This window comes from Coregonus clupeaformis, chromosome 10 (assembly GCF_020615455.1).
Source record: "Coregonus clupeaformis isolate EN_2021a chromosome 10, ASM2061545v1, whole genome shotgun sequence".
NCBI classification, from domain to species: Eukaryota; Metazoa; Chordata; class Actinopteri; order Salmoniformes; family Salmonidae; genus Coregonus; species Coregonus clupeaformis.
The window spans coordinates 3,051,017-3,077,323 of record NC_059201.1 but is presented as its reverse complement, the minus strand read 5'-3'; the positions used below and the strand labels follow the sequence as shown (position 1 = coordinate 3,077,323).

The 26,307-nt window shown below is 44.3% G+C and overlaps 1 protein-coding gene across 1 annotated transcript in view; it reads right to left on the bottom strand.

Annotated features, from left to right (window-relative positions):
* LOC121574711 (semaphorin-3D) overlaps nucleotides 1-26,307 on the bottom strand; it is a 132,545-nt gene that overhangs the window by 10,056 nt on the left and 96,182 nt on the right. Inside the window, exons 7-13 of the mRNA XM_041887262.2 lie at nucleotides 26,064-26,192; nucleotides 25,429-25,571; nucleotides 24,066-24,180; nucleotides 23,746-23,815; nucleotides 18,649-18,793; nucleotides 9,097-9,319; nucleotides 2,589-2,677 (exon numbers count right to left, since the gene is read on the bottom strand). Coding sequence (XP_041743196.2) covers nucleotides 2,589-2,677; nucleotides 9,097-9,319; nucleotides 18,649-18,793; nucleotides 23,746-23,815; nucleotides 24,066-24,180; nucleotides 25,429-25,571; nucleotides 26,064-26,192 — 914 coding nt within the window. The remainder of the gene's footprint in view (nucleotides 1-2,588; nucleotides 2,678-9,096; nucleotides 9,320-18,648; nucleotides 18,794-23,745; nucleotides 23,816-24,065; nucleotides 24,181-25,428; nucleotides 25,572-26,063; nucleotides 26,193-26,307) is intronic.

The following is a 26,307-nucleotide window of genomic DNA, read 5'->3' as shown; positions in this document are numbered from 1 at the left end:
ACAGGAAGGTCAACAGATGGTATGGCAGACAGGAAGGTCAACAGATGGTATGGCAGACAGGTAGGTCAACAGATCACATGGCAGACAGGCAGGTCAACAGATCACATTGCAGACAGGCAGGTCAACATGGTACTGGGACACTTGAGAAAAGTAATCCTATTCAGGCTGATTAATTCCAAAGAGACCCTAGACCCTATGCCCTAGCCCACTTTTTCGTTTTAAACTTCTAACACGAGTAGGACAGGTGTGGCTTCGTGACAATGATCACAAGCCGATACCACGACGGCCCTCAAAGAACTCCACTGGACTTTATGCAAACTGGAAACCACATATCCTGAGGCCGCATTTATTGTAGCTGGGGATTTTAACAAAGCAAATTTGAGGAAAACGCTGCCGAAGTTCTATCAGCACATTGACTGTAGTACTCGCGCTGCTAAAACACTTGACCACTACTACTCCAACTTCCGGGATGCCTACCATGCCCTCCCCCGCCCTCCCTTCGGCAAATATGATCACGACTCCATTTTGCTCCTCCCTTTCTATAGGCAAAAACTCAAACCAGCGCTAAGGACTATTCAACGCTGGTCTGACCAATCGGAATCCACGCCTCAAGATTGTTTTGATCACGCTGACTGGGATATGTTCTGGGTAGCCTCCGAGAATAACATTGACGAATACACGGATAGGGTGACTGAGTTTATTAGGAAGAGTATAGGAGATGTTGTACCCACTGTGACTATTAAAACCTACCCTAACCAGAAACCGTGGATAGATGGCAGCATTCGCGCAAAACTGAAAGTGCGAACCATCGCATTTAACCATGGCAAGGTGACTGGGAATATGGTTGAATACAAACAGTGTAGTTATTCCCTCTGTAAGGCAATCAAACAGGCAAAACTTCAGTATAGAGACAAAGTGGAGTCGCAATTCAACGAGAAGTATGTGGCAGGGCCTACAGACAATCACAGACTACAAAGGGAAAACCAGCCATGTCGCGGACACCGACGTCTTGCTTCCGGACAAGCTAAACACCTTCTTCGCCCGCTTTGAGGATAACACAATGCCACCGACGCGGCCCGCTACCAAGGACTGTGGGCTCTCCTTCTCTGTGGCCAACGTGAGTAAGACATTTAAGCGTGTTAACCCTCGCAAAGCTGCCGGTCCAGACGGTATCCCTAGCCGTGTCCTCAGTGAATGCGCAGACCAGCTGGCTCGAGTGTTTACGGACATATTCAATCTCTCCCTATCCCAGTCTGCTGTCCCCACTTGCTTCAAGATGTCCACCATTGTTCCTGTACCCAAGAAAGCAAAGGTAACTGAACTAAATGACTATTGCCCCATAGCACTCACTTCTGTCATCATGAAGTGCTTTGAGAGGTAGGAAACAACACCTGATCCTCAACACAGGGGCCCCACAAGGGTGCGTGCTCAGCCCCCTCCTGTACTCCCTGTTCACCCATGACTGCGTGGAAATTTGTCTTGGCACCTAAAACCCTCACAAACTTTTACAGATGCACAATTGAGAGCATCCTGTCGGGCTGTATCACCACCTGGTATGGCAACTGCACCAACCACAACCGCAGGGCTCTCCAGAGGGTGGTGCGGTCTGCCCAACGCATCACCGGGGGCAAACTACCTGCCCTCCAGGACACCTACAGCACCCGATGTCACAGAAAGGCCAAAAAGATCATCAAGGACAACAACCACCCGAGCCACTGCCTGTTCACCCCGCTATCATCTAGAAGGCGAGGTCAGTACAGGTGCATCAAAGCTGGGACTGAGAGACTGAAAAACAGCTTCTATCTCAAGGCCATCAGACTGTTCAATAGCCATCACTAGCCGGGTACCACCTGGTTACTCAACCCTGCACCATAGAGGCTGCTGCCCTATGTACATAGACATGGAATCACTGGCCACTTTAATAATGGAACACTAGTCACTCTAATAATGTTTACATACTGTTTTACTCATCTCATATGTATATACTGTATTCTATTCTACTGTATTTTAGTCAATGCCACTCCAACATTGCTCATCCTAATATTTCTAATATTTATATATTCCTTAATTCCATTATTTTATTTTTAGGTTGTGTGTTTTGTGTGTATTGTTGAATTGTTAGATATACTGCACTGTTGGAGCTAGAAACACAAGCATTTCACTACACCCGCAATAACATCTGCTAAACATGTGTATGTGACAAATAAAATTCGATTTGATTTGAAGAGCAGCTGCTCACCGATTTTGACAGCTCCAACGCAGTTACACCGATGACACCACCACAACATCAGCTACTGTGTGCGGGTGTCGGCTGTCGCCAGGTTAACGCTTGATCTGATTAAATCTAGGCTTTTACTATGGCAGATATTCCACTTCGCCTGTCGGAGATGGTATCAAGACGGTGCTACTACCGTATTGCTCACTATTCAATGATTTAATGTCAGCGAAGTGTACAGGCCGTTGGGTGTAACGTTTTCTGCACTAGGTCCCCCAATTCAGATGAAGTTTCCCTATTGCTCCTGAAGTTGAAACTCTGACTTGGTAGTGGGACACGTAAGGGAAGATGTAATGGTGACGCTGAAGCTCACCTGAAACACAGTCAGCTGCTCCAGAATGATCTCCTCGGGCTCCCTGTCCTCTTTGGGAATAGACACCACCTTGAGCACCTGGCCGTCATCTAGAGGAGGAACGGAGAGAGTTACTGAGCCTTGCTCAAGGGCACATCGGCAGATTTTTCCGTCATCTAGAGGAGGAACCATTTACGTCATTTAGCAGACGCTCTTATCCAGAGCGACTTACATGAGCAATTAGGGTTAAGTGCCTTGCTCAAGGGCACATCGGCAGATTTTTCACCTAGTCGGCTCGGGGGATTAGAACCAGCGATCTTTCGGGTTACTGGAACAACGCTCTTTAACCACTAAGCTACCTGCCGCCCCGTGATGAGTGTGGATATATTCCCACATAGGTAATAACAATCGATTGCGGTTGATGTCTCCTAGTGTACAGCTGGTGATCTAAATGGAGACGGTGAGTTAAAAGACCCCAAAGGTCACAAACCAACCAACCACCCCGCCTGACTGTGTGCGTCACGCGTTGATCGATTGATGCTGTGGTGTCCTCGTTACGTACTAGCTCTGTATTTGAATGTATCATGGATCCCTGTTACTTCCCGCCAAGGCAGCAGCTACTCTTCCTGGGGTTTATTATGGATCCCTGTTACTTCCCGCCAAGGCAGCAGCTACTCTTCCTGGGGTTTATTATGGATCCCTGTTACTTCCCGCCAAGGCAGCAGCTACTCTTCCTGGGGTTCAGCAAAATTAAGGCAGTTTATACAATAAAAATAAATAAAAACATTACGATACATTCACAGCAGATTTCCCAACACATGAAGTGCCCTCTGACCCCTACTGTACAACCACATATCTACAACATAAATCCATGTGTGCGTGTGTGTATAGTACGTGTGTTGTAGTGTGTGTGTGTGTATGCATGTGTCTGTGTCTATGTCTGTGTTGCTTCAACAGTCCCCGCTTTGCATGCCAGTGTGTGTGTGTTTGTGTGCTTCTTCAAGTTCAACTAGTTAAGTTATGTGTGTTGGCCCAAACCTAATCTCCTTGACAGGGATAACGTGGGTAGCGTGTGATTCATTTATGTTAGAATATATAACCTCAGAGGGTTAACCTTTAGATCAGAGGTCATTCCCAGGGTCACTGGTCTGGGACCATCCTGACATTATCAAGAAGAGCCAACCCCTTCCAGGAATTTGTTGTGTGTATACTGTGAGAGCTAGCGTGTGTGCGTGTGGTGAGTGTTTGTGCATGCGCCCTCGTCCACGCTTGCGTTTGTGTGTGTGTGTGTGTGCGCGCTTGCGACTGCGTGTTTCCCTTAAACTCTACCCTGATTAAGTGAATCATTTTAAGACAGACACCCCTTGGCAAACACATTTCTCTCTATTCTGTGTGCTGAGGACATAGCTATCTGCACTTAGAGGTGACCAAGATTGGGTGGGGCTTGGTAGTGTCAGGGTATTAGAGAGAGAGAGAGAGAGAGAGAGAGAGAGAGAGAGAGAGAGAGAGAGAGAGAGAGAGAGAGAGAGAGAGAGAGAGAGAGAGAGAGAGAGAGAGAGAGAGAGAGAGAGAGAGAGAGAGAGAGAGAGAGAGAGAGAGAGAGAGAGAGAGAGAGAGTGTGTGTATGTGTGTGTGTGTGTGTGTGTGTGTTTGTGTGTGTGTGTGTGTGTGTTTGTGTGTGTGTGTGTGTCAGGGAGACAGTGTAACAGCTGCTGTTGCCACTCAGTCAGCCTCTATAAATCCGTATTAGATTTATCCTACTGATATAAGGGCTGTTTAACAGGTTTCTTATTAGATTCCTCCCACTCTTATAGAGTAGGGGTTGTTCATTACCAGTGGCTCTGGTTGATCCAGGGTTACCTAGTAACTGCGGTAGAATGTAGCCTGAAGAGTCTGCCTCTCTCTCGTAGAGAAGTTGTGTTGTTGTGGTTAGGTATCACGGCAACCCATGACCAACTGCATAAGACATTCTCTTACACATTGGTATATCTGTTCCTAGATAGAGGACATCATACTGTATTGGTATCTGGTATCTGTTCCTAGATAGAGGACATCATACTGTATTGGTATCTGGTATCTGTTCCTAGATAGAGGACATCATACTGTATTGGTATATGTTCCTAGATAGAGGACATCATACTGTATTGGTATCTGTTCCTAGATAGAGGACATCATACTGTATTGGTGTCTGGTATCTGTTCCTAGATAGAGGACATCATACTGTATTGGTATCTGGTATCTGTTCCTAGATAGGTCCATCCTCTGCATCCACTCTGTCCACTACCACGCTGCGTAGGGTTTAGGGTTTAGGGTTTAGGGCACGTTTACTACCCTGCGTAGGATGCAGGGCACATTGACCCACTCTCTTACTGAATACTGTATACTATATACTATTATTATTACACTATCTTACTGAATACTATATACTATAATTATTACACTTTCTTACTGAATACTATATACTATAATTATTACACTTTCTTAATGAATACTATATACTATAATTGTTACACTCTCTTACTGAATACTATATACTATAATTGTTACACTTTCTTACTGAATACTATATACTATAATTATTACACTCTCTTACTGAATACTATATACTATAATTTTTACACTCTCTTACTGAATACTATATACTATAATTATTACACTTTCTTACTGAATACTATATACTATAATTATTACACTCACTTACTGAATACTATATACTATAATTTTTACACTCTCTTACTGAATACTATATACTATAATTGTTACACTCTCTTACTGAATACTATATGCTATAATTATTACACTTTCTTACTGAATACTATATACTATAATCTTTACACTCTCTTACTGAATACTATATACTATAATTATTACACTCTCTTACTGAATACTATATGCTATAATTATTACACTTTCTTACTGAATACTATATACTATAATTATTACACTTTCTTACTGAATACTATATACTATAATTATTACACTCTCTTACTGAATACTATATACTATAATTATTACACTCTCTTACTGAATACTATATACTATAATTATTACACTTTCTTACTGAATACTATATACTATCTGGCGAGAGGTAAGCTTGGCTTATATGGCTTATATGGTGTAGAGTAAAGCTTAAACTATGTATTTAGATTGTAGTTAGGTATTGTAGGTAGTTATCGTAGGTTATTGTAGTTATCGTAGGTTATTGTATGTAATTATTGTAGGTATTGTATTCGGCTGAGCCCGGTGAAGCACGAGGTTAGCTAACCCACTACCTGGACTAGCTAGCGGGTAGCTACTGGTAACTATTAGCAACTGTGGATAGTTGTTTCACGCTTAAGAGTACCTGTATTACGCCAGCTAGCGTGCCGTCTTTAGCCAACTCTCTTGCTATCTCTCTCAGAATGACCTTCTTGATCCAAACCAGTCAGGTTTCAAGACTGGTCATTCAACTGAAACTGCTCTTCTCTGTGTCACGGAGGCTCTCCGCACTGCTAAAGCTAACTCTCTCTCCTCTGCTCTTGTCCTTCTAGACCTGTCTGCTGCCTTTGATACTGTGAACCATCAGATCCTCCTCTCCACCCTCTCCGAGTTGGGCATCTCTGGCGCGGCTCACTCCTGGATTGCGTCCTACCTGACAGGTCGCTCCTACCAAGTGGCGTGGCGAGAATCTGTCTCCGCACCATGTGCTCTCACTACTAGTGTCCCCCAGGCCTCAGTTCTAGGCCCTCTCCTATTCTCGCTATACACCAAGTCACTTGGCTCTGTCATATCCTCACATGGCCTCTCCTATCATTGCTACGCAGACGACACACAACTAATCTTCTCCTTTCCCCCTTCTGATAACCAGGTGGCGAATGGCATCTCTGCATGTCTGGCAGACATATCAGTGTGGATGACGGATCACCACCTCAAGCTGAACCTCGGCAAGACGGCGCTGCTCTTCCTCCCGGGAAAGGACTGCCCGTTCCATGATCTTGCCATCACGGTTGACAACTCCGTTGTGTCCTCCTCCCAGAGTGCAAAGAGCCTTGGCGTGACCCTGGACAACACCCTGTCGTTCTCCGCTAACATCAAGGCGGTGACCCGATCCTGTAGGTTCATGCTCTACAACATTCGGAGAGTACGACCCTGCCTTACACAGGAAGCTGCACAGGTCCTAATCCAGGCACTTGTCATCTCCCGTCTGGATTACTGCAACTCGCTGTTGGCTGGGCTCCCTGCCTGTGCCATTAAACCCCTACAACTCATCCAGAATGCCGCAGCCCGTCTGGTGTTCAACCTTCCCAAGTTCTCTCACGTCACCCCGCTCCTCCGCACACTCCACTGGCTTCCAGTTGAAGCTTGCATCTGTTACAAGACCATGGTGCTTGCCTACGGAGCTGTGAGGGGAACGGCACCTCCGTACCTTCAGGCTCTGATCAGTCCCTACACCCAAACGAGGGCATTGCGTTCATCCACCTCTGGCCTGCTGGCCCCCCTACCTCTGCGGAAGCACAGTTCCCGCTCAGCCCAGTCAAAACTGTTCGCTGCTCTGGCACCCCAATGGTGGAACAAGCTCCCTCACGACGCCAGGACAGCGGAGTCACTCACCCCCTTCCGGAGACACTTGAAACCCCACCTCTTTAAGGAATACCTGGGATAGGATAAAGTAATCCTTCTACCACCCCCTTACCCCCCAAAAAAAAAAAACATATTGTAAAGTGGTTGTCCCACTGGCTATAAGGTGAATGCACCAATTTGTAAGTCGCTCTGGATAAGAGCGTCTGCTAAATGACGAAAATGTAAATGTACACTCTCTTACTGAATACTATATACTATCATTATTACACTCTCTTACTGAATACTATATACTATCATTATTACACTCTCTTACTGAATACTATATACTATCATTATTACACTCTCTTACTGAATACTATATACTATCATGATTACACTCTCTTACTGAATACTATATACTATCATTATTACACTCTCTTACTGAATACTATATACTATCATTATTACACTCTCTTACTGAATACTATATACTATCATTATTACACTCTCTTACTGAATACAATATACTATCATTATTACACTCTCTTACTGAATACTATATACTATAATGTTTACACTCTCTTACTGAATACTATATACTATCATTATTACACTCTCTTACTGAATACTATATACTATACTTATTACACTCTCTTACTGAATACTATATACTATCATTATTACACTCTCTTACTGAATACTATATACTATCATGATTACACTCTCTTACTGAATACTATATACTATCATTATTACACTCTCTTACTGAATACTATATACTATCATTATTACACTCTCTTACTGAATACTATATACTATAATTATTACACTCTCTTACTGAATACAATATACTATCATTATTACACTCTCTTACTGAATACTATATACTATAATTATTACACTCTCTTACTGAATACTATATACTATCATTATTACACTCTCTTACTGAATACTATATACTATAATTATTACACTCTCTTACTGAATACTATATACTATCATTATTACACTCTCTTACTGAATACTATATACTATCATTATTACACTCTCTTACTGAATACTATATACTATAATTATTACACTCTCTTACTGAATACTATATACTATAATTATTACACTCTCTTACTGAATACTATATACTATACTTATTACACTCTCTTACTGAATACTATATACTATCATTATTACACTCTCTTACTGAATACTATATACTATCATTATTACACTCTCTTACTGAATACTATATACTATCATTATTACACTCTCTTACTGAATACTATATACTATAATTATTACACTCTCTTACTGAATACTATATACTATACTTATTACACTCTCTTACTGAATACTATATACTATCATTATTACACTCTCTTACTGAATACTATATACTATCATTATTACACTCTCTTACTGAATACTATATACTATAATTATTACACTCTCTTACTGAATACTATATACTATCATTATTACACTCTCTTACTGAATACTATATACTATAATTATTACACTCTCTTACTGAATACTATATACTATACTTATTACACTCTCTTACTGAATACTATATACTATAATTATTACACTCTCTTACTGAATACTATATACTATACTTATTACACTCTCTTACTGAATACTATATACTATCATTATTACACTCTCTTACTGAATACTATATACTATAATTATTACACTCTCTTACTGAATACTATATACTATACTTATTACACTCTCTTACTGAATACTATATACTATCATTATTACACTCTCTTACTGAATACTATATACTATCATTATTACACTCTCTTACTGAATACTATATACTATAATTATTACACTCTCTTACTGAATACTATATACTATCATTATTACACTCTCTTACTGAATACTATATACTATCATTATTACACTCTCTTACTGAATACTATATACTATAATTATTACACTCTCTTACTGAATACTATATACTATCATTATTACACTCTCTTACCTGTGCCCAGGTGTAGTACATCATACTGTCCATCCTCAGCGTCCACCCGATCCACTACCACCCTTCGTAGGGTGTAGGACACGTTGACAAGGGTAAAGACCGGGCGGTGCGTGACGGGCAGGATGGGTTCCCACATCAGGTGATGACCCCTCATGAAACTCACTACGTCATCTGGGAAGTCACGAGTAGACTTGTGGAGGGGGTCGTAGGTCACACTGGGACACTGGGGAGAGGACATACAGACACATCAGGTTGTTATTTTATTTAGACCATTTTACATCATTTGTTAAAGTTGTTGCCATTTGCAGTTGCTACATCCATTTTTTGAATTTAGTTATCAATGATACACTACATATACAAAAGTATGTGGACACCCCTTCAAAATAGTGGATTCGGCTATTTCAGCCACACCCGTTGCTGACAGGTGTATAAAATCTCCATAGACAAACATTAGCATTGGCTCGCAAAACTAACTCTAACTTCCTTCCAGTGGTGTAAAGTACTTATGTAAAAATACTTTAAAGTACTACTTAAGTAGTTTTTTCTTATTTATATTTTTGTCAATTTTTACTTTTACTTCACTACATTTCTAAATAAAATAATGTACTTTTTACTCCATACATTTACCCTGACACCCAAAAGTACTCGTTACATTTTGAATGCTTAGCAGGACAGGAAAATGGTCAAATTCATGTACTTATCAAGAGAACATCCCTGGTCATCCCTGCTGCCTCTGATCTGGTGGACTCACTAAACACAAGTGCTTCATTTGTAAAGGATGTCTAAGTGTTGGAGCGTGCCCCTTGCCATCTGTAAAAAAAAAAAATAAGAAAAAAAAATGGTGCCGTCTGGTTGGCTTAATATAAGGAATTTATAATGATTAATACGTTTACTTTTGATACTTAAGTATATTTTAGCAATTACATTTAAGTCATTTAGCAGACGCTCTTATCCAGAGCAACTTACAGTGAGCACATACATTTTTTTTGTTTTCATACTGGCCCCCCGTGGGAATCAAACCCACAACCCTGGTGTTGCAAACACCATGCTCTACCAACTGAGCTACATCCCTGCCGGCCATTCCCTCCCCTACCCTGGACGAATTGTGCGCCGCCCCATGGGTCTCCCGGTCAGCTATGACAGAGCCTGGATTCAAACCAGGATCTCTAGTGGCACAGCTAGCACTGCGATGCAGTGCGCCACTCGGGAGTTACATTTTCAATTACATTTACTTTTACTACTTAAGTATATTTAAAACCAAATACTCAAGTAGTATTTTACTGGGTGACTTTCACTTTTACTTGAGTCCTTTTCTATTAAGGTATCTTTACTTTCCTCAAGTATGACAATTAGGTACTTTTTCCACCACTGCTTCCTTCATACTGGATGCAGAGACATAAAAATGGTGTCCACAAGTTCATCTGACTCTGGGGAAGAAGATCAAGGGCTTCATTGCCAAAATCCCAAAGTGTCCCTTTAAACTAACATGTTTGTTTAATGGTCAGTTCATGGTCAAACGCTCTGTCTATGAATTTGAGAGTGGTTACATTTCTACAGCCCCATCCCTCAGCTTTTTCCCCGATACAGGGGCGGGGATGAGGCTTTGTTATTGTTTCAACCGCTGATTGCCGCTTTAACTATGCAAGTGTGACGGTAAATGTCTGCTGCGGTTTTCTGATCTGTTTTCTGATCTGTTTTCTGATCTGTTTTGAACGTTTGAATCAAAAACTACATGACAGGCAATGCAAGGTAGGAGAAGTAAGAGAAGTGAACTACGATTTTAGCCGCCTTATGCCACAATCTTGCCTTCCTAGACAAGATTTTCACGTCGTGGTCTAATTCTCAAGTCGTTAACGATTGTCGGACGTCATGGCTCGTTCAGTGTGACAGTGTGTAGGTCTGCCGATTAAGTACCACTACGTGCGGTTCTAGGCTCCGGCAGAAGTTCTGGCAGTGTCGGACATGTTGAGCCTTCACTGTGTCGTGTGGCTGGTGTTACGAGCAGATCCCGGTGACTGACGAATAGGAATAGTCAGATTGATATAAATAGTTACGTTTACATGTTGTGCAAGAAGAAAGATTTCCCTAATAATCTTGTTTACATGACACATCTGAAATCAGGCTACCTGATGGGGATTTGATAAATGCAAAAAATCGCTAATCAAAATAAACGTTCTACCACAGCGATCATCTTATTTTTGGGAAGCCTATTTGATTCTGAGTCCGGACATATAAAGTTTGTATGTGAAAACTATTTCTAAGACGAATACTTTCATTTTTTTCCGAACTCACTTCACTCGCACATAAGCATAATGTACCTTACTGTGATTGTTTTCAATTAAAATGGTCAAAAAGAAAGAAAGAAAAACTGCTTAGCAAAGAGCAATTTCTCAAGCAAGAATTTAGCTAGGACTCTGGGAGTGGTTTGAGTGAGGAGGGGAAAACGGAACATTTGCTATTATTGGCAGAGAGGTTTGGATCTCTCTTTCTTATTGGTCTATTAACTATACTAAACAAAAATATAAACGCAACATGCAATAATTTCAACGATTTTACTGAGGTACAGTTCATATAAGGAAATCAGTCAATTTAAATAAATAAATTAGGCCCTAATCTATGGATGTCACATGACTAGCCATGGTGGGCCTGGAGGGGCATAGGCCCACCCACTGGGGAGACAGGCCCAGCCAATCAAAATGAGTTTTTCCCCACGAAAGGGCTTTATTACAGACAGAAGTAATCGTCAGTTTCATCAGCTGTCCCGGTGACTGGTCTCAGACGATCTGGCTCCCAGACGATCCAGCACATGAAGAAGCCGGATGTGGAGGTCCTGGACTGGCGTGGGTACATGTGGTCTGCGGTTGTGAGGCCGGTTGGACGTACTGCCAAATTCTCTAAAACGACGTTGGAGGTGGCTTATGGTAGAGAAATGATCATAAAATTATCTGGCAACAGCTCTGGTGGACATTCCTGCAGTCAGCATGCCAACTGTGGCACATCTGTGGCATTGTGTTGTGTGACAAAACTGCACATTTTAGTGGCCTTTTATTGTCCCCAGCACAAGTTGTAGCTGTGTAATGATCATGCTGTTTAATCAGCTTCTTGATATACCACACCTGTCAGGTGGATGGATTATCTTGGCAAAAGAGAAATGCTCACTAACAGGGATGTAAACAAATGTGTACACAACATTTTAGAGAATTAAGCTTTTTGTGCGTATGGAACATTTCTGGGATCTTGTGTGTAAATATACACTGAGCGTACAACACATAATAAACATCTGCTCTTTCCATGACATAGACTGACCAGGTGAATCCAGATGAAAGCTATGATCCCTTATTGATGTCACTTGTTAAATCTGTTACGGAGTCTAGTTGATAGGTAATCGACTAGTTGGACTGTTCCCCAGACTCCACGCGTAGGGATTTGTACAAGGCTTAACAAGGCTATTGAACTGAACATTGGTGTCTGTCTTTATTCCTTAATCCAACATATCATACAGAAACATGGTATCAGAAGTGGCTCGGAAAACACACGTTTGTTATTTTTGTAGCTAAGTACAGTATAGGCGCAGTTACGTTCCATATGCGAACACAAGCCGTTTCCTACTCACAACACTGATCAACTCGTGTTAGCTGGCTAGCTAGCATCACTACCTACCTCCATGACTGAAGACAAAGAAATCTCCTATTCCATTGCTATGGCAGCGAACATTCCGCCACCAAATCACATGGTTCTCACAGGGGACTGGAATACTAATTGGGACAACTTCAGGGATGAATTCGAGGACTATGCGCTGGCGACCGGTCTACATGAGAAACCCAACGAGGTACAAGCGGCAACTCTGAGGAGTTTAATGGGCAGCGAATGCAGGCATATCTACCGGCACAATCTCACCCTCACGGCACGACAACAGTGTGATGCAAAGGCTATATTGGATGCATTGGGGAATTACTTCAAACCCGCCAGAAACGTAATTTACGAGCGGTTCGTTTTCGGAAGCTGCAAACAGGAAGAGGGTGAGTCAGTACACAACTTTGTAACCCGTTTGAGAGAGAAATCCGCCACTTGTGAATACGGGGGATTGAAAGATGAACTGATTCGTGACAAAATAGTACTGGGAATTGCAAATGAGAATACGCGCCGGCGTCTACTGAGAGAGAGAGGCTTAACATTAGTAACTGCCATCGAAATGTGCCGCACTGCTGAAGTCACTGACATGAGAATGAGAGCAATGGAAACGGAAACCCCACGCTCCGACGTTGATACTGTTCACGCTGTTGCTAGGCAGACATTCAGACAAAACCAATCGAGGCAGAGTAATTCACCACGAACGGTGAACACAGAGAGCCCCGTAGCATGTAAATACTGTGGGAATACACACACACGTGGCAAAGAGCACTGCCCGGCCTATGGAAAACCATGCAGAGCTTGTGGAACTAATAATCACTTTGCAAAAGTGTGTCTCAAAAGCAAAAGAAGGGTGAGTGAGGGCAAGATTCACTGTGTTGATGATGTTACTCAATGTTCAGAGCTGAACAGTGAAAGTGACATTTACATGCATGACTCCATTGGGGCTGTACACTCAAGAGGGAAGAAATGGTTTGTGACACTACGATTACACAACAAGCAACAACAATGTCAACTGGATTCGGGTGCTACATGCAACGTAATGAGCTACAAAGACAAAATCAATCTGGCACCTGACACACATCTATTTCCCAGCGATACTAGACTAAAGCTGTACTCAGGAGAACTAATGAGCTCTATGGGCACCTTTGAGACCGAATGTGTTATTCGGGGACGCAAACACAAGCTGGAGTTCGAGATTGTGAAAACCAGTCAAAATCCTCTCCTCTCAGGCTCTACATGCGAACGCCTGGGACTGATGCAGTTCACTGTACCAAATGACCTGCACATTGTGGATCATGTCCAGCATGGACCCCTGTCCAAAGAACAACTACTCAGCAGATATGACGATGTATTCAACATGCCCGTTGAATCAGTGCCTGGGGAGGTACACTTTGAAGTGGAGGAGAGCATTACTCCAGTCCAGTGTGCTCCTCGCAATGTGCCCATTGCAATGAAAGTGGCTGTGAAGGCCCAGCTGGACAAGTACGAGGCCGATGGCCACATGACATCTGTGACTGAACCAACTGACTGGATCAGCAATATGGTCATAGTGAAAAAACCAGAGAAGCTGAGGGTCTGCATCGACCCAAAGCATCTGAACCAAGCACTGAAACGATCCCACTACATCATGCCGACACTAGAGGATGTCCTCTATAAGCTTCCCAAGGCCAGGATTTTCACCTTGGTGGATGCCCGAGATGCATTCCTTCAATGCAAGCTGGACGAAGAAAGCAGCTTCATGACTACCTTCTGGACCCCCTGGGGTCGGAAACGCTGGCTCAAGCTCCCGTTTGGTGTCTCAGTGGCGCCTGAGGTATACCAACGCAAGCAGCACGAGTTACTGGCTGGGCTCAAGGGCATTGAACCCATCGCCGATGATATCCTGATCGTAGGCTGTGGTGAAACAGACGAAGAAGCAGAACGCGACCACGATGTGAAGCTCCTGGCACTGATGGAGCGCTGCCGATCAGTTAAGCTACGTCTTGGCCTGAAGAAGCTGCAGTTCAAGGTGAAAGACGTCCACTTCCATGGCCACATTCTCTCGGCAAAAGGCCTGAAGCCGGACCCAGACAAGGTCCAAGCGATCCTCGACATGCCAAACCCGTCTGATGCAAAAGGAGTACAGCGTCTCATCGGCTTTGCAAACTATCTTGCAAAGTTCATGCCACACCTATCAGCAGTCTGTGAGCCTCTGCGCCGGTTGCTGGACAAAGACACACCATGGCACTGGCTACCCAAGCACGAGGCCGCAGTGCAGGAGATGAAATCTCTGGCTTCATCCATGCCAGTGTTGCGCTACTACGACGTCACGAAGCCTGTCACAATCCAGAGCGACTCTAGCCAAAGGGGACTTGGATGCTGCCTTATGCAGGAAGGCCAGCCCGTTGCGTTTGCCTCGAGAGCGCTCACCCCCCACCGAACAAAACTATGCACAAATTGAGAAAGAGTGCCTCAGCATCGTCTTCTCCTGCCAGCGATTCCATCACTACTTATATGGTCGAGAGCTGGTCACCGCTGAAACTGACCACAAACCACTCATTGCCATATTCAGTAAACCTCTCCTCAACGCGCCCAAGAGGCTTCAAAGTATGCTCCTGACTCTGCAAAACTACAGCCTGAAGGTCATTTACAAGCCAGGACCTGAGATGTACATCAGCGACACACTGAGCAGGGCAACAGCACAATGTACAGGTAGAGGCACTGCCTATCAGCGGCAGGCCATCTGCTCGCTACAGCAGGAACAACAAGATGTTCAACAGATCAATCAGGCAGACTACTTAAACGTGACAGATCACCGCCTAGCCCAGATCAGGCAACATACTGACAAGGACGAACACCTACAGTCACTGAAGTCCATGGCTCTAGCAGGTTGGCCATATCTGAAAGAGGAGACACCTTTCACAGTGAGAGAATACTGGACCTTTCGAGATGAGATCAGTGTGCAAAATGGCGTCTTGTTCAGAGGTCAGAAGGTCATTATTCCCAAATCACTACGTCCAGAGATGCTTACCCGCATACACTCCAGTCACGTCGGAGGTGACGCATGCTACCGTCAGGCTCGTGAAACATTATACTGGCCAAACATGCAAGCAGAAATTAAAGACTTTGTCAGCAACTGTACCACATGCAACGAGTACGCTCATGAACAGCAAAAGGAAACCATGATGTCACACGAACTGCCCACAAGGGCCTGGCAAATCATCAGCATGGACTTATTCAGCCACAGACAAAAGGACTATCTTCTCCTCGTTGATCATTACTCTGACTTTTGGGAAATTGAACTGCTCCCTGACTTGTCCGCAGAGACGGTCATAAAGCGCTGCAAGGCGCAGTTTGCAAGGCAAGGTCAGCCTGACAAGGTAATCACGGACAATGGCCCACAATTCACTGCACAGTTCAAGCGTTTCGCCTCAGAATGGGAGTTTGACCACGTGACCTCCTCTCCAAGACACCCAAAAGCAAATGGCAAGGCAGAATCAGCTGTCAAGATTGCAAAAAACCTGTTAAGCAGGGCCTTGCGCGACAGCAACGACCCATGGGAAGCGATCTTACAGTGGAGGAACACACCCACCGAAAACATGGACAGCAGCCCAGCACAACGCCTTCTGTCCAGACGTCTGAAGACTACTATCCCCGTAGCTAACAAGCTACTTGAGCCCCTGCGTCATGGTTGGCGTCACGGACAAACTGCGTCACAGAAAGCAGCTCGCTAAGTGCTTCTACGACCGGACTGCTCGAGACCTACCAGAGCTGGAGGTGGGTGAAACTATAAGGATGAAACCGCTGCCGGGAGACCACACAGGACTTTGGAGGCTGGGCACATGCCTACAGAGAGTTGCACCACGTTCTTACCTGGTGGATGTTGGTGGCTCCCTCTATCGTCGCAATCGGGTGGATCTGCGCGTAGCAGAGCAGACAAACCAGAACATGCCATACACTCACTTAGATGAGCTGGATCACAGTCCAGGCCTAAGGGTAAGGGGTGCAGAATTGAGACATGAGCCAACTGAAGGTGAAGCTTCTACCCCACCAAACTCTCCAGCTCGTGGCCCTAATCCTACCCCTGTCAGAGCCAATACTTACTCACGGGTGGGTCGGCTGTGCAAGCCACCGGACAGGCTTACTCTGTAAGCAAGAGACTTAACTTGTTGTCTGTTAATTTAAAAAAAATTTTTTTAAAAAAAAAAAAAAAAAATTACAAAAAAATTTAAAAAAGGAAGATGACAGCTGAAGTAAAAAGAAAATGTCATGCTTTTCAATTGTTATGACTTGACTGTTAAGAACGCAATGTTATGCCGTTATGTTTGCACTTTCTATTGAAAAGGATGATGTTACGGAGTCTAGTTGATAGGTAATCGACTAGTTGGACTGTTCCCCAGACTCCACGCGTAGGGATTTGTACAAGGCTTAACAAGGCTATTGAACTGAACATTGGTGTCTGTCTTTATTCCTTAATCCAACATATCATACAGAAACAAAATCCACTTCAATCAGTGTAGATGAAGGGGAGGAGACAGGTTAAAGAAGGATTTTTAAGCCTTGAGACAATTGAGACATGGATTGTGTATCTGTGCCATTCAGAGGGTGAGTGGGCAAGATAAAAGATTTGAGTGCCTTTGAACGGGGTATGGTAGTAGGTGCCAGGCGCACCGGTTTGTGTCAAGAACTGCAAAGCTGCTGGGTTTTTCACGCTCAACAGTTTCCCGTGTGTATCAAGAACGGTCCACCACCCAAAAGGACATCCAGCAAACTTGACACAACTGTGGGAAGCGCTGGAGTCAACATGGGCCAGCATCCCTGTGGAACGTGTTGCTAATGTTTTGTTCACTCAGTCTATATAAAACACAGAAAAAAACTAGTTTTTGACTGCATTGGTCCTTTAAGTTATCAGAGCTTATGACATTTCCCACCTATCATACTGAAAAAAATAGAGTGATGTTGGGAGTGTAGGAGTCTCTCTCTCTCTCTCTCTCGCTCTCTGTGTGCTGTTCAGTGACTCTAATCAGGGGTTATAACTACACCGGACGATGTGAAGCTGTTTCACTTTAGTTTTAATCATGTAACCACAACACTGACATCCCTGACCCTAGTGGTAATCAACCACATACAAGGAAGTGTGTGTGTGTGTGTGTGTGTGTGTGCTTGCGTGAATGCCTGTGTGTGTGTGTGTGGTAATCAAGCACATCCAAGGAGCCGCTCCACTGCCTGTAGTGTTCTCTAACAGGGGGACTAGAATAACAGTGAGAGCCCAGCTAGCCACTTCAGACAGAGCACTAAAACATATTAAACATTCCCCTGAAGTCTTTGGCTGACAAGTTACAGCTTCCCAGGAGAACTCATAGCCGAGGTGTTAAGACAACCAGCCAGCGGTTAGCTCCCAACAGCTCTATCAGTTTATTTTAATCAACACATGTTGTCTGTCTGTCTGCCTGCCTGGCTACCAATCTGTCTGTTTGTCTTTTTAATAAAGACTGTACATAAGCTGTTTACATTTTGATTCAAAGCGACAGTGGGAATCAAATCCATGATCCTGCCATTGCAAATGCCACACTCTACCAACTGAGCCACACAGGGCTTTCTGCCTGTCTGTCTATCTGCCTGTCTGTCTGTCTGTCTGTCTGTCTGTCTGTCTGTCTGTCTGTCTGTCTGTCTGTCTGTCTGTCTGACACTGCTTTCCTCTCTATCTAGCCATCTGTCTGTCTGTCTGTCTGTCTGTCTGTCTGTCTGTCTGTCTGACACTGCTTTCCTCTCTATCTAGCCGTCTGTCTGTCTGTCTGTCTGTCTGTCTGTCTGTCTGTCTGTCTGTCTGTCTGTCTGTCTGTCTGTCTGTCTGTCTGTCTGTCTGTCTGTCTGTCTGTCTGTCTGTCTGTCTGTCACTTCCTTAAACAAACCCTCAGACAGTCCCTGCTGAGAACTCACAGTGCCAGGTCGTGGATATGGGATCCGCCCCTTGTACTCCACCCAGCGGTAGTCAGGCCCTTCCTTATGGGCGAACGGACCGTTGAAGGCTGCCCTGATAGATGCCATGGAGTAGACACACACTGCTGACCCTATGAATACAGAACTAGGGGAGAGAAGAGAGAGAGAGAGAGAGAGAGAGAGAGAGAGAGAGAGAGAGAGAGAGAGAGAGAGAGAGAGAGAGAGAGAGAGAGAGAGAGAGAGAGAGGTTACAATGCTGTACCGAAAGTAAATATCACCAACCTTTGGTTTTGTGGCAATAAATGAATCTGAATCTGAGAGGAGAAGAGAAGAGGAGAAGAGAGGAGAGGAGAGGAGAGGAGAGGAGAGGAGAGGAGAAGAGAGGAGAGAGAGGAGAGAGAGAGGAGAGAGGAGAGAGGAGAGAGGAGAGACGACGAAATCGTCTGATGTGGTTACGACGTTAACCACGAAGATTCCATCCATCGGCTAGCCCTGGCCCGCTAGCACACGCTATCCGTGGCCTCTTACTCACTAAACTGAACTAGCTACTGAACTAGCTACTTGCTATTAGCCACAGCTAGCGGTGTTTCACCCAGAACTTTGGATCGACCCAGATCATATCAGTTTTTCCGCCGGAATCACTGAATCACTGGACCTTTAACTCCGGATTCATCGCTACCAGCTGGCTACAACAAAACGGACGCTGTGGTCTGGCTAATCATCCTGAGCTAGGCCCATCTCCCGGCTATCTACCTCTCTGTCAACCGGACGGGACCACCTAGTGTTGACACGAAGCCCCGCCGATCCTACACGACTGGTCTGCCGACGAAATCGTCAGATGTGGTTACGACGTTAACCACGAAGATTCCATCCATCTGCTAGCCCTGGCCCGCTAGCACACGCTATCCGTGGCCTCTTACTCACAAGTGCTTCACCACCGGACCTTATGATAACTCAGCTATACAGCTGATATCTGCTGGACTGTTCCTTTTTACGGTACTACATCCTGTTTATGTTTAGCCTCAGCCCAAACATGGTTAGTTTATTGTTGTTTCGGTTATTTCTAATTGTACTATATCACTGTAGACCCCCCAGCCTAGCTAAACCTGCCTTAGATAGCTCCTTTGTCCCTCCCCCCATACACTCAGAGACCGACTCAATTGATGCCTCTAGAGATACTATCTCTTTCATTGTTACCCAACGCTTAGGTTTACCTCCACTTTACTCATATCCTTCCATATCCTTGTCTGTACATAATGCCCTGAATCTTTTCTATAACACCCGGAAATCTGCCCCCTTTATTCTATGTACCCAACGCACTAGAAGACCAGTTCTTAAAGCCTTTAGCCGTATCCTTATTCTAGTCCTCCTCTGTTCCTCTGGTGATGTAGAGGCTAACCCAGGCCCTGCAGCCCTCAGTATCACTCCTACTCCCCAGGCGCTATCATTTGATGACTTCTGTAATCGCAAAAGTCTTGGTTTCTTGCACATAAATATCAGAAGTCTACTTCCTAAGTTTGAGTTATTCACTGCGTTAGCACACTCTGCCAACCCTGATGTTCTAGCAGTGTCTGAATCCTGGCTCAGGAAGGCCACCAAAAATTCTGAAATTTCCATCCCCAACTATAACATTTTCCGTCTAGATAGAACTGCCAAAGGGGGTGGAGTTGCAATCTACTGTAGAGATAGCCTGCAGAGCTCCATCATACTATCCAGGTCTGTGCCCAAACAGTTTGAGCTTCTACTTCTAAAAATCCACCTTTCCAGAAATAAGTCTCTCACTGTTGCCGCTTGCTACAGACCCCCCTCAGCCCCCCAGCTGTGCCCTGGACACCATATGTGAATTGATTGCCCCCCATTTATCCTCAGAGTTTGTACTGCTTGGTGACCTAAATTGGGATATGCTTAATACCCCAGCCATCCTACAATCCAAGCTAGATGCCCTCAACCTCACGCAAATTATCAACGAACCTACCAGGTACAACCCTAAATCCGTAAACATGGGTACCCTCATAGATATCATCCTGACTAACATACCCTCTAAATACACCTCAGCTGTCTTCAACCAGGATCTCAGCGATCACTGCCTTATTGCCTGCGTCCGTAACGGGTCCGCGGTCAAACGACCACCCCTCATCACTGTCAAACGCTCCCTAAAACACTTTAGCGAGGAGGCCTTCCTAATTGACCTGGCCCAGGTATCCTGGATGGATATAGATCTCATTCCGTCAGTAGAGGATGCCTGGTTGTTCCTTAAAAGTAATTTCCTCTCAATCTTAAATAAACATGCCCCATTCAAAAATACAGAACTAAGAACCGATATAGCCCCTGGTTCTCCTCAGACTTGACTGCCCTTGACCAGCACAAAAACATCCTGTGGCGTACAGCATTAGCATCAAATAGCCCCCGCGATATGCAACTTTTCAGGGAAGTTAGGAACCAATATACACAAGCAGTCAGGAAAGCAAAGGCTAACTTTTTCAAACAGAAATTTGCATCCTGTAGCACTAACTCCAAAAAGTTTTGGGACACTGTAAAGTCCATGGAGAATAAGAGCACTTCCTCCCAGCTGCCCACTGCACTGAGGCTAGGAAACACTATCACCACCGATAAATCTACAATAATCGAGAATTTCAACAAGCATTTTGCTACAGCTGGCCATGCTTTCCATCTGGCTACCACTAACCCGGCCACCAACTCTGCACCCTCTGCTGCAACTTGCCCATGCCCCCCGCTTCTCCTTCACACAAATTCAGACAGCTGATGTTTTGAAAGCGCTGCAAAATCTGGACCCCTACAAATCAGCTGGGCTAGACAATCTGGACCCTTTCTTTCTAAAACTAGCCGCCGAAATTGTCGCAACCCCTATTACTAGTCTGTTCAACCTCTCTTTCATAACGTCTGAGATCCCCAGAGATTGGAAAGCTGCCGCGGTCATCCCCCTCTTCAAAGGGGGGTGACACTCTAGATCCAAACTGCTACAGACCTATATCCATCCTGCCCTGCCTTTCGAAAGTATTCGAAAGCCAAGTTAACAAACAGATCATCGACCATTTCGAATACCACCGTACCTTCTCCGCTATGCAATCCGGTTTCGAGCTGGTCACGGGTGCACTTCAGCCACGCTCAAGGTCCTAAACGATATTATAACCGCGATTGATAATAGACAGTACTGTGCAGCCGTCTTCATCGACCTGGCCAAGGCTTTCGACTCTGTCAACCACCGCATTCTTATTGGCAGACTAAATAGCCTTGGTTTCTCAAATGACTGCCTCGCCTGGTTCACCAACTACTTCTCAGATAGAGTTCAGTGTGTCAAATCGGAGGGCCTGTTGTCTGGACCTATGGCAGTCTCTATGGGGGTGCCACAGGGTTCAATTCTTGGGCCGACACTTTTCTCCGTGTATATCAATGATGTCGCTCTTGCTGCTGGTGACTCTCAGATCCACCTCTACGCAGACGACACCATTTTGTATACATCTGGCCCTTCATTGGACACTGTGTTAACAAACCTCCAAACGAGCTTCAATGCCATACAACAATCCTTCAGTAGCCTTCAACTGCTCTTAAACACTAGTAAAACTAAATGCATGCTTTTCAATCGAACGCTGCTAGCACCCGCCCACCCGACTAGAATCACCACTCTCGACGGGTCTGACCTAGAGTATGTGGACAACTACAAATATCTAGGTGTCTGGTTAGACTGTAAACTCAACTTCCAGACTCACATAAAGAATCTCCAATCCAAAGTTAAATCTAGAATCGGCTTCCTATTTCGCAACAAAGCCTCCTTCACTCATGCTGCCAAACATGCCCTCGTAAAACTGACTATCCTACCGATCCTTGACTTTGGCGATGTCATTTACAAAATAGCCTCCAACACTCTACTCAGCAAATTGGATGTAGTCTATCACAGTGCCATCCGTTTTGTCTCCAAAGCCCCATACACTACCCACCACTGTGACCTGTACGCTCTTGTTGGCTGGTCCTCACTACATGTTCGTCGTCAAACCCACTGGCTCCAGGCCATCTATAAATCACTGCTAGGCAAATCCTCGCCTTATCTTAGCTCATTGGTCACCATAGCAGCACCCACCCGTAGTCTGCGCTCCAGCAGGTATATCTCTCTGGTCATTCCCAAAGCCAACACCTCCTTTGGCCGCCATTCCTTCCAGTTCTCTGCTGCCAATGACTGGAACGAATTGCAAAAATCTCTGAAGCTGGAGACTCTTATCTCCCTCAATAACTTTAAGCATCAGTTGTCAGAGCACCTTACCGATCACTGCACCTGTACACAGCCCATCTGAAATTAGCCCACCCAACTACCTCATCCCTATATTGTTATTTATTTTGCTCTTTTGCACCCCAGTATCTCTATTTGCACATAATCTCTTGCACATCTAGCATTCCAGTGTTAATACTATTGTAATTATTCTGCACTATAGCCTATTTATTGCCTTACCTCCATAACTTGCTACATTTGCACACACTGTATATATATTTTCTGTTGTATTTCTGACTTTATGTTTTTTTTTACCCCATATGTAACTCTGTGTTGTTTTTATTGCACTACTTTGCTTTATCTTGGCCAGGTCGCAGTTGTAAATGAGAACCTGTTCTCAACTGGCTTACCTGGTTAAATAAAGGTGAAATAAATAAAAAAAAAGAGAGGAGAGAGAGAGAGAGAGAGAGGAGGGTGGAGAAGGGAAGTGAGTGTTAACATGGATCCGGTGGGTTACAATAACACAACCAGCCGAGCCTCTACAACCCTGACCCCTGTATAACCCCTGACCCCTCGGGGTCACTGCAGCACCGGAAAGGAGTGTGCACGTACCGGGGGTGGGAGTGTACACGTGTCATGCTAATTGGCTGGTTGTTTTGTTAAGGAACAGGAAAACATCCTTTTAACATCCTCTCAACTTTCTATAGTCTTTTCGGCTGTTTCTTGTTCCAAGATGAACGCTAGCTCTGAGATTTAGTGAGTGTATTTTTCTAGTTAGACCAAACACTCAGTTATTGAATCATATAACACATTTGTCTTATTCGACCATAATCTGTAATTTTGATGTTTTGTTGGGTTTAAAACCCCAAACGCACCTGGAGGTGGAGAACACTCCATAGATGATGGGGTTCTGGGGGTCTTTGGTCTCCAGCATGAAGATATCCTCTGAAATAAACACACAGTGGGGAAACAGAGATCATTGAAACAACTAAGGCCTTATTAGCCAAACATAATGATTTATACTCCTTTCAAGGTAATTAGGTCTACATGTCAATCTGTGGTAATTCTACTGAAATGTTGCCAATTAAAAATTATAAAGTGAAACGTTGCAGCCAAACAGAGTGCACTCATTTGTTTTTTATGAAGTTGGAACATCAACATCAACTCAGCCGGGCAGTATGTAAATTATCCATACCTAGCTCGTCGAATTGTGTGTCCAGTCCACCAGGTCCTGGTACAGAACACACCAGACGGGCCTTGAGGAACGTACTCCAACGGTTAATCAGACTCCTCTTCCCTCCAACATCATTCTAATGGGAGACACACAGAGGAGATCAGACATGAAATCAACGTCTACATCCCTTTCAATTAGGTGCTTTTAGTCTCACTAATATCAGTCAAATCAGTCACTGTAGGACCTGCTGTTACTGTAGAATCTGCTGTTACTGTAGGATCTGTCGTTACTGTAGATTCTGCTGTTACTGTAGGATCTGCTGTTACTGTAGGATCTGCTGTTACTGTAGGATCTGCCGTTACTGTAGGATCTGCCGTTACTGTAGGATCTGCCGTTACTGTAGGATCTGCTGTTACTGTAGGATCTGCTGTTACTGTAGGATCTGCTGTTACTGTAGAATCTGCTGTTACTGTAGAATCTGCCGTTACTGTATAATCTGCTGTTACTGTAGAATCTTCTGTTACTGTAGGATCTATTACTGTAGGCTCTGCTGTTACTGTAGGATCTGCTGTTACTGTATAATCTGCTGTTACTGTAGGATCTGTCGTTACTGTAGGATCTGCTGTTACTGTAGAATCTGCTGTTACTGTAGGATCTGTCATTACTGTAGGATATGCTGTTACTGTAGAATATGCTGTTACTGCAGGCTCTGCTGTTACTGTAGGATCTGCTGTTACTGTAGAATCTGCTGTTACTGTAGGATCTGTCGTTACTGTAGAATATGCTGTTACTGTAGGATATGCTGTTACTGTAGAATCTGCTGTTACTGTAGGATCTATTACTGTAGGATCTGCTGTTACTGTAGAATCTGCCGTTGCTGTAGGCTCTGCTGTTACTGTAGGCTCTGCTGTTACTGTAGGATCTGCTGTTACTGTAGCATCTGCTGTTACTGTAGGATCTGTCGTTACTGTAGGATAGGCTGTTACTGTAGAATCTGCCGTTGCTGTAGGCTCTGCTGTTACTGTAGGATATGCTGTTACTGTAGGCTCTGCTGTTACTGTAGGATCTATTACTGTAGGCTCTTATGTTAAGCCCTTTGTGATAATATTGTAGCGAATTCGGGGGGTAGCCCCAACCGTTACGTCAAGAGGTCCAAAAACTCTTGACGAGGTCGCTAGGAGTTGGGCCAAATTCGCTACAGTATATATATGTTCTCCATATCCGGGATATGTAGCCCCAACAGGGCCTTTGAACCAGCGACTGTCAAGCCAACACCTTAACTGTTACGGCAAGAAGTCTGAAACCTCTAGGTGAGGTCGCTAGGTGTTGTGCTATAAAGTCGCTACAGTATCTGTTCTCCGTATCGTCATGTCAACCCCTTCACCTTGCAGACGCGTGCCACTCTGTTGTGGACCCTCTTGTCCCACTGGCTGGACTCTACAGCCGTCTCCTTGAAGAAGAAGTAGACCTTGTCATCGTCCACACTGTGGGTGTCTGGGATAGAGAAGGAACCCACAAACTCTGGCTCTGCAAATCAAATCAAATCAAATCAAATTTTATTGGCCACATGCGCCGAATACAACGGGTGCAGACATTACAGTGAAATGCTTACCTTCAGCCCTTTAACCAACAGTGCATTTATTTTTAATTTAAAAAAAGTAAAATAAAACAACAACAAAAAAGTGTTGAGAAAAAAAGAGCAGAAGTAAAATAAAATAACAGTAGGGAGGCTGTATATACAGGGGGGTACCGGTGCAGAGAAACAAAGGATATCATGATGAGGACGTAACTCACCAACTCACTGCAGTCTTGGAGGTTTGTCTCAGTGTGTATATAGTGTTGTTTGCTGCTGTGCACAGAGGTACGGAATATATCTGTCTGTCTGTCTGTCTGTCTGTCTGTCTGTCTGTCCGTCAGTCAGTCCGTCAGTCAGTCCTTCAGTCCGTCAGTCAGTCAGTCAGTCAGTCAGTCAGTCAGTCAGTCTGTCTGTCTGTCTGTCTGTCTGTCTGTCTGTCTCACCATTGAGCCAGTGATCCTGGTAGGCCTCGGTGCGTATATAGTGTTGTTTGCTGCTGTGGACAGAGGTACGGAATATAGCTGCGTTGGTGCCCATGAAATCCACCGACGTCCCCGCATACAAATCCCCATCTAGGGGTGAGATAGGGAGGGGGTTGGCTTAAGAAAACACACATACATACATATCTCTGTTACATCTTTATAATGTACTTTTCTAAGCTGAAGTAAACGGCTGAACACAGCGATC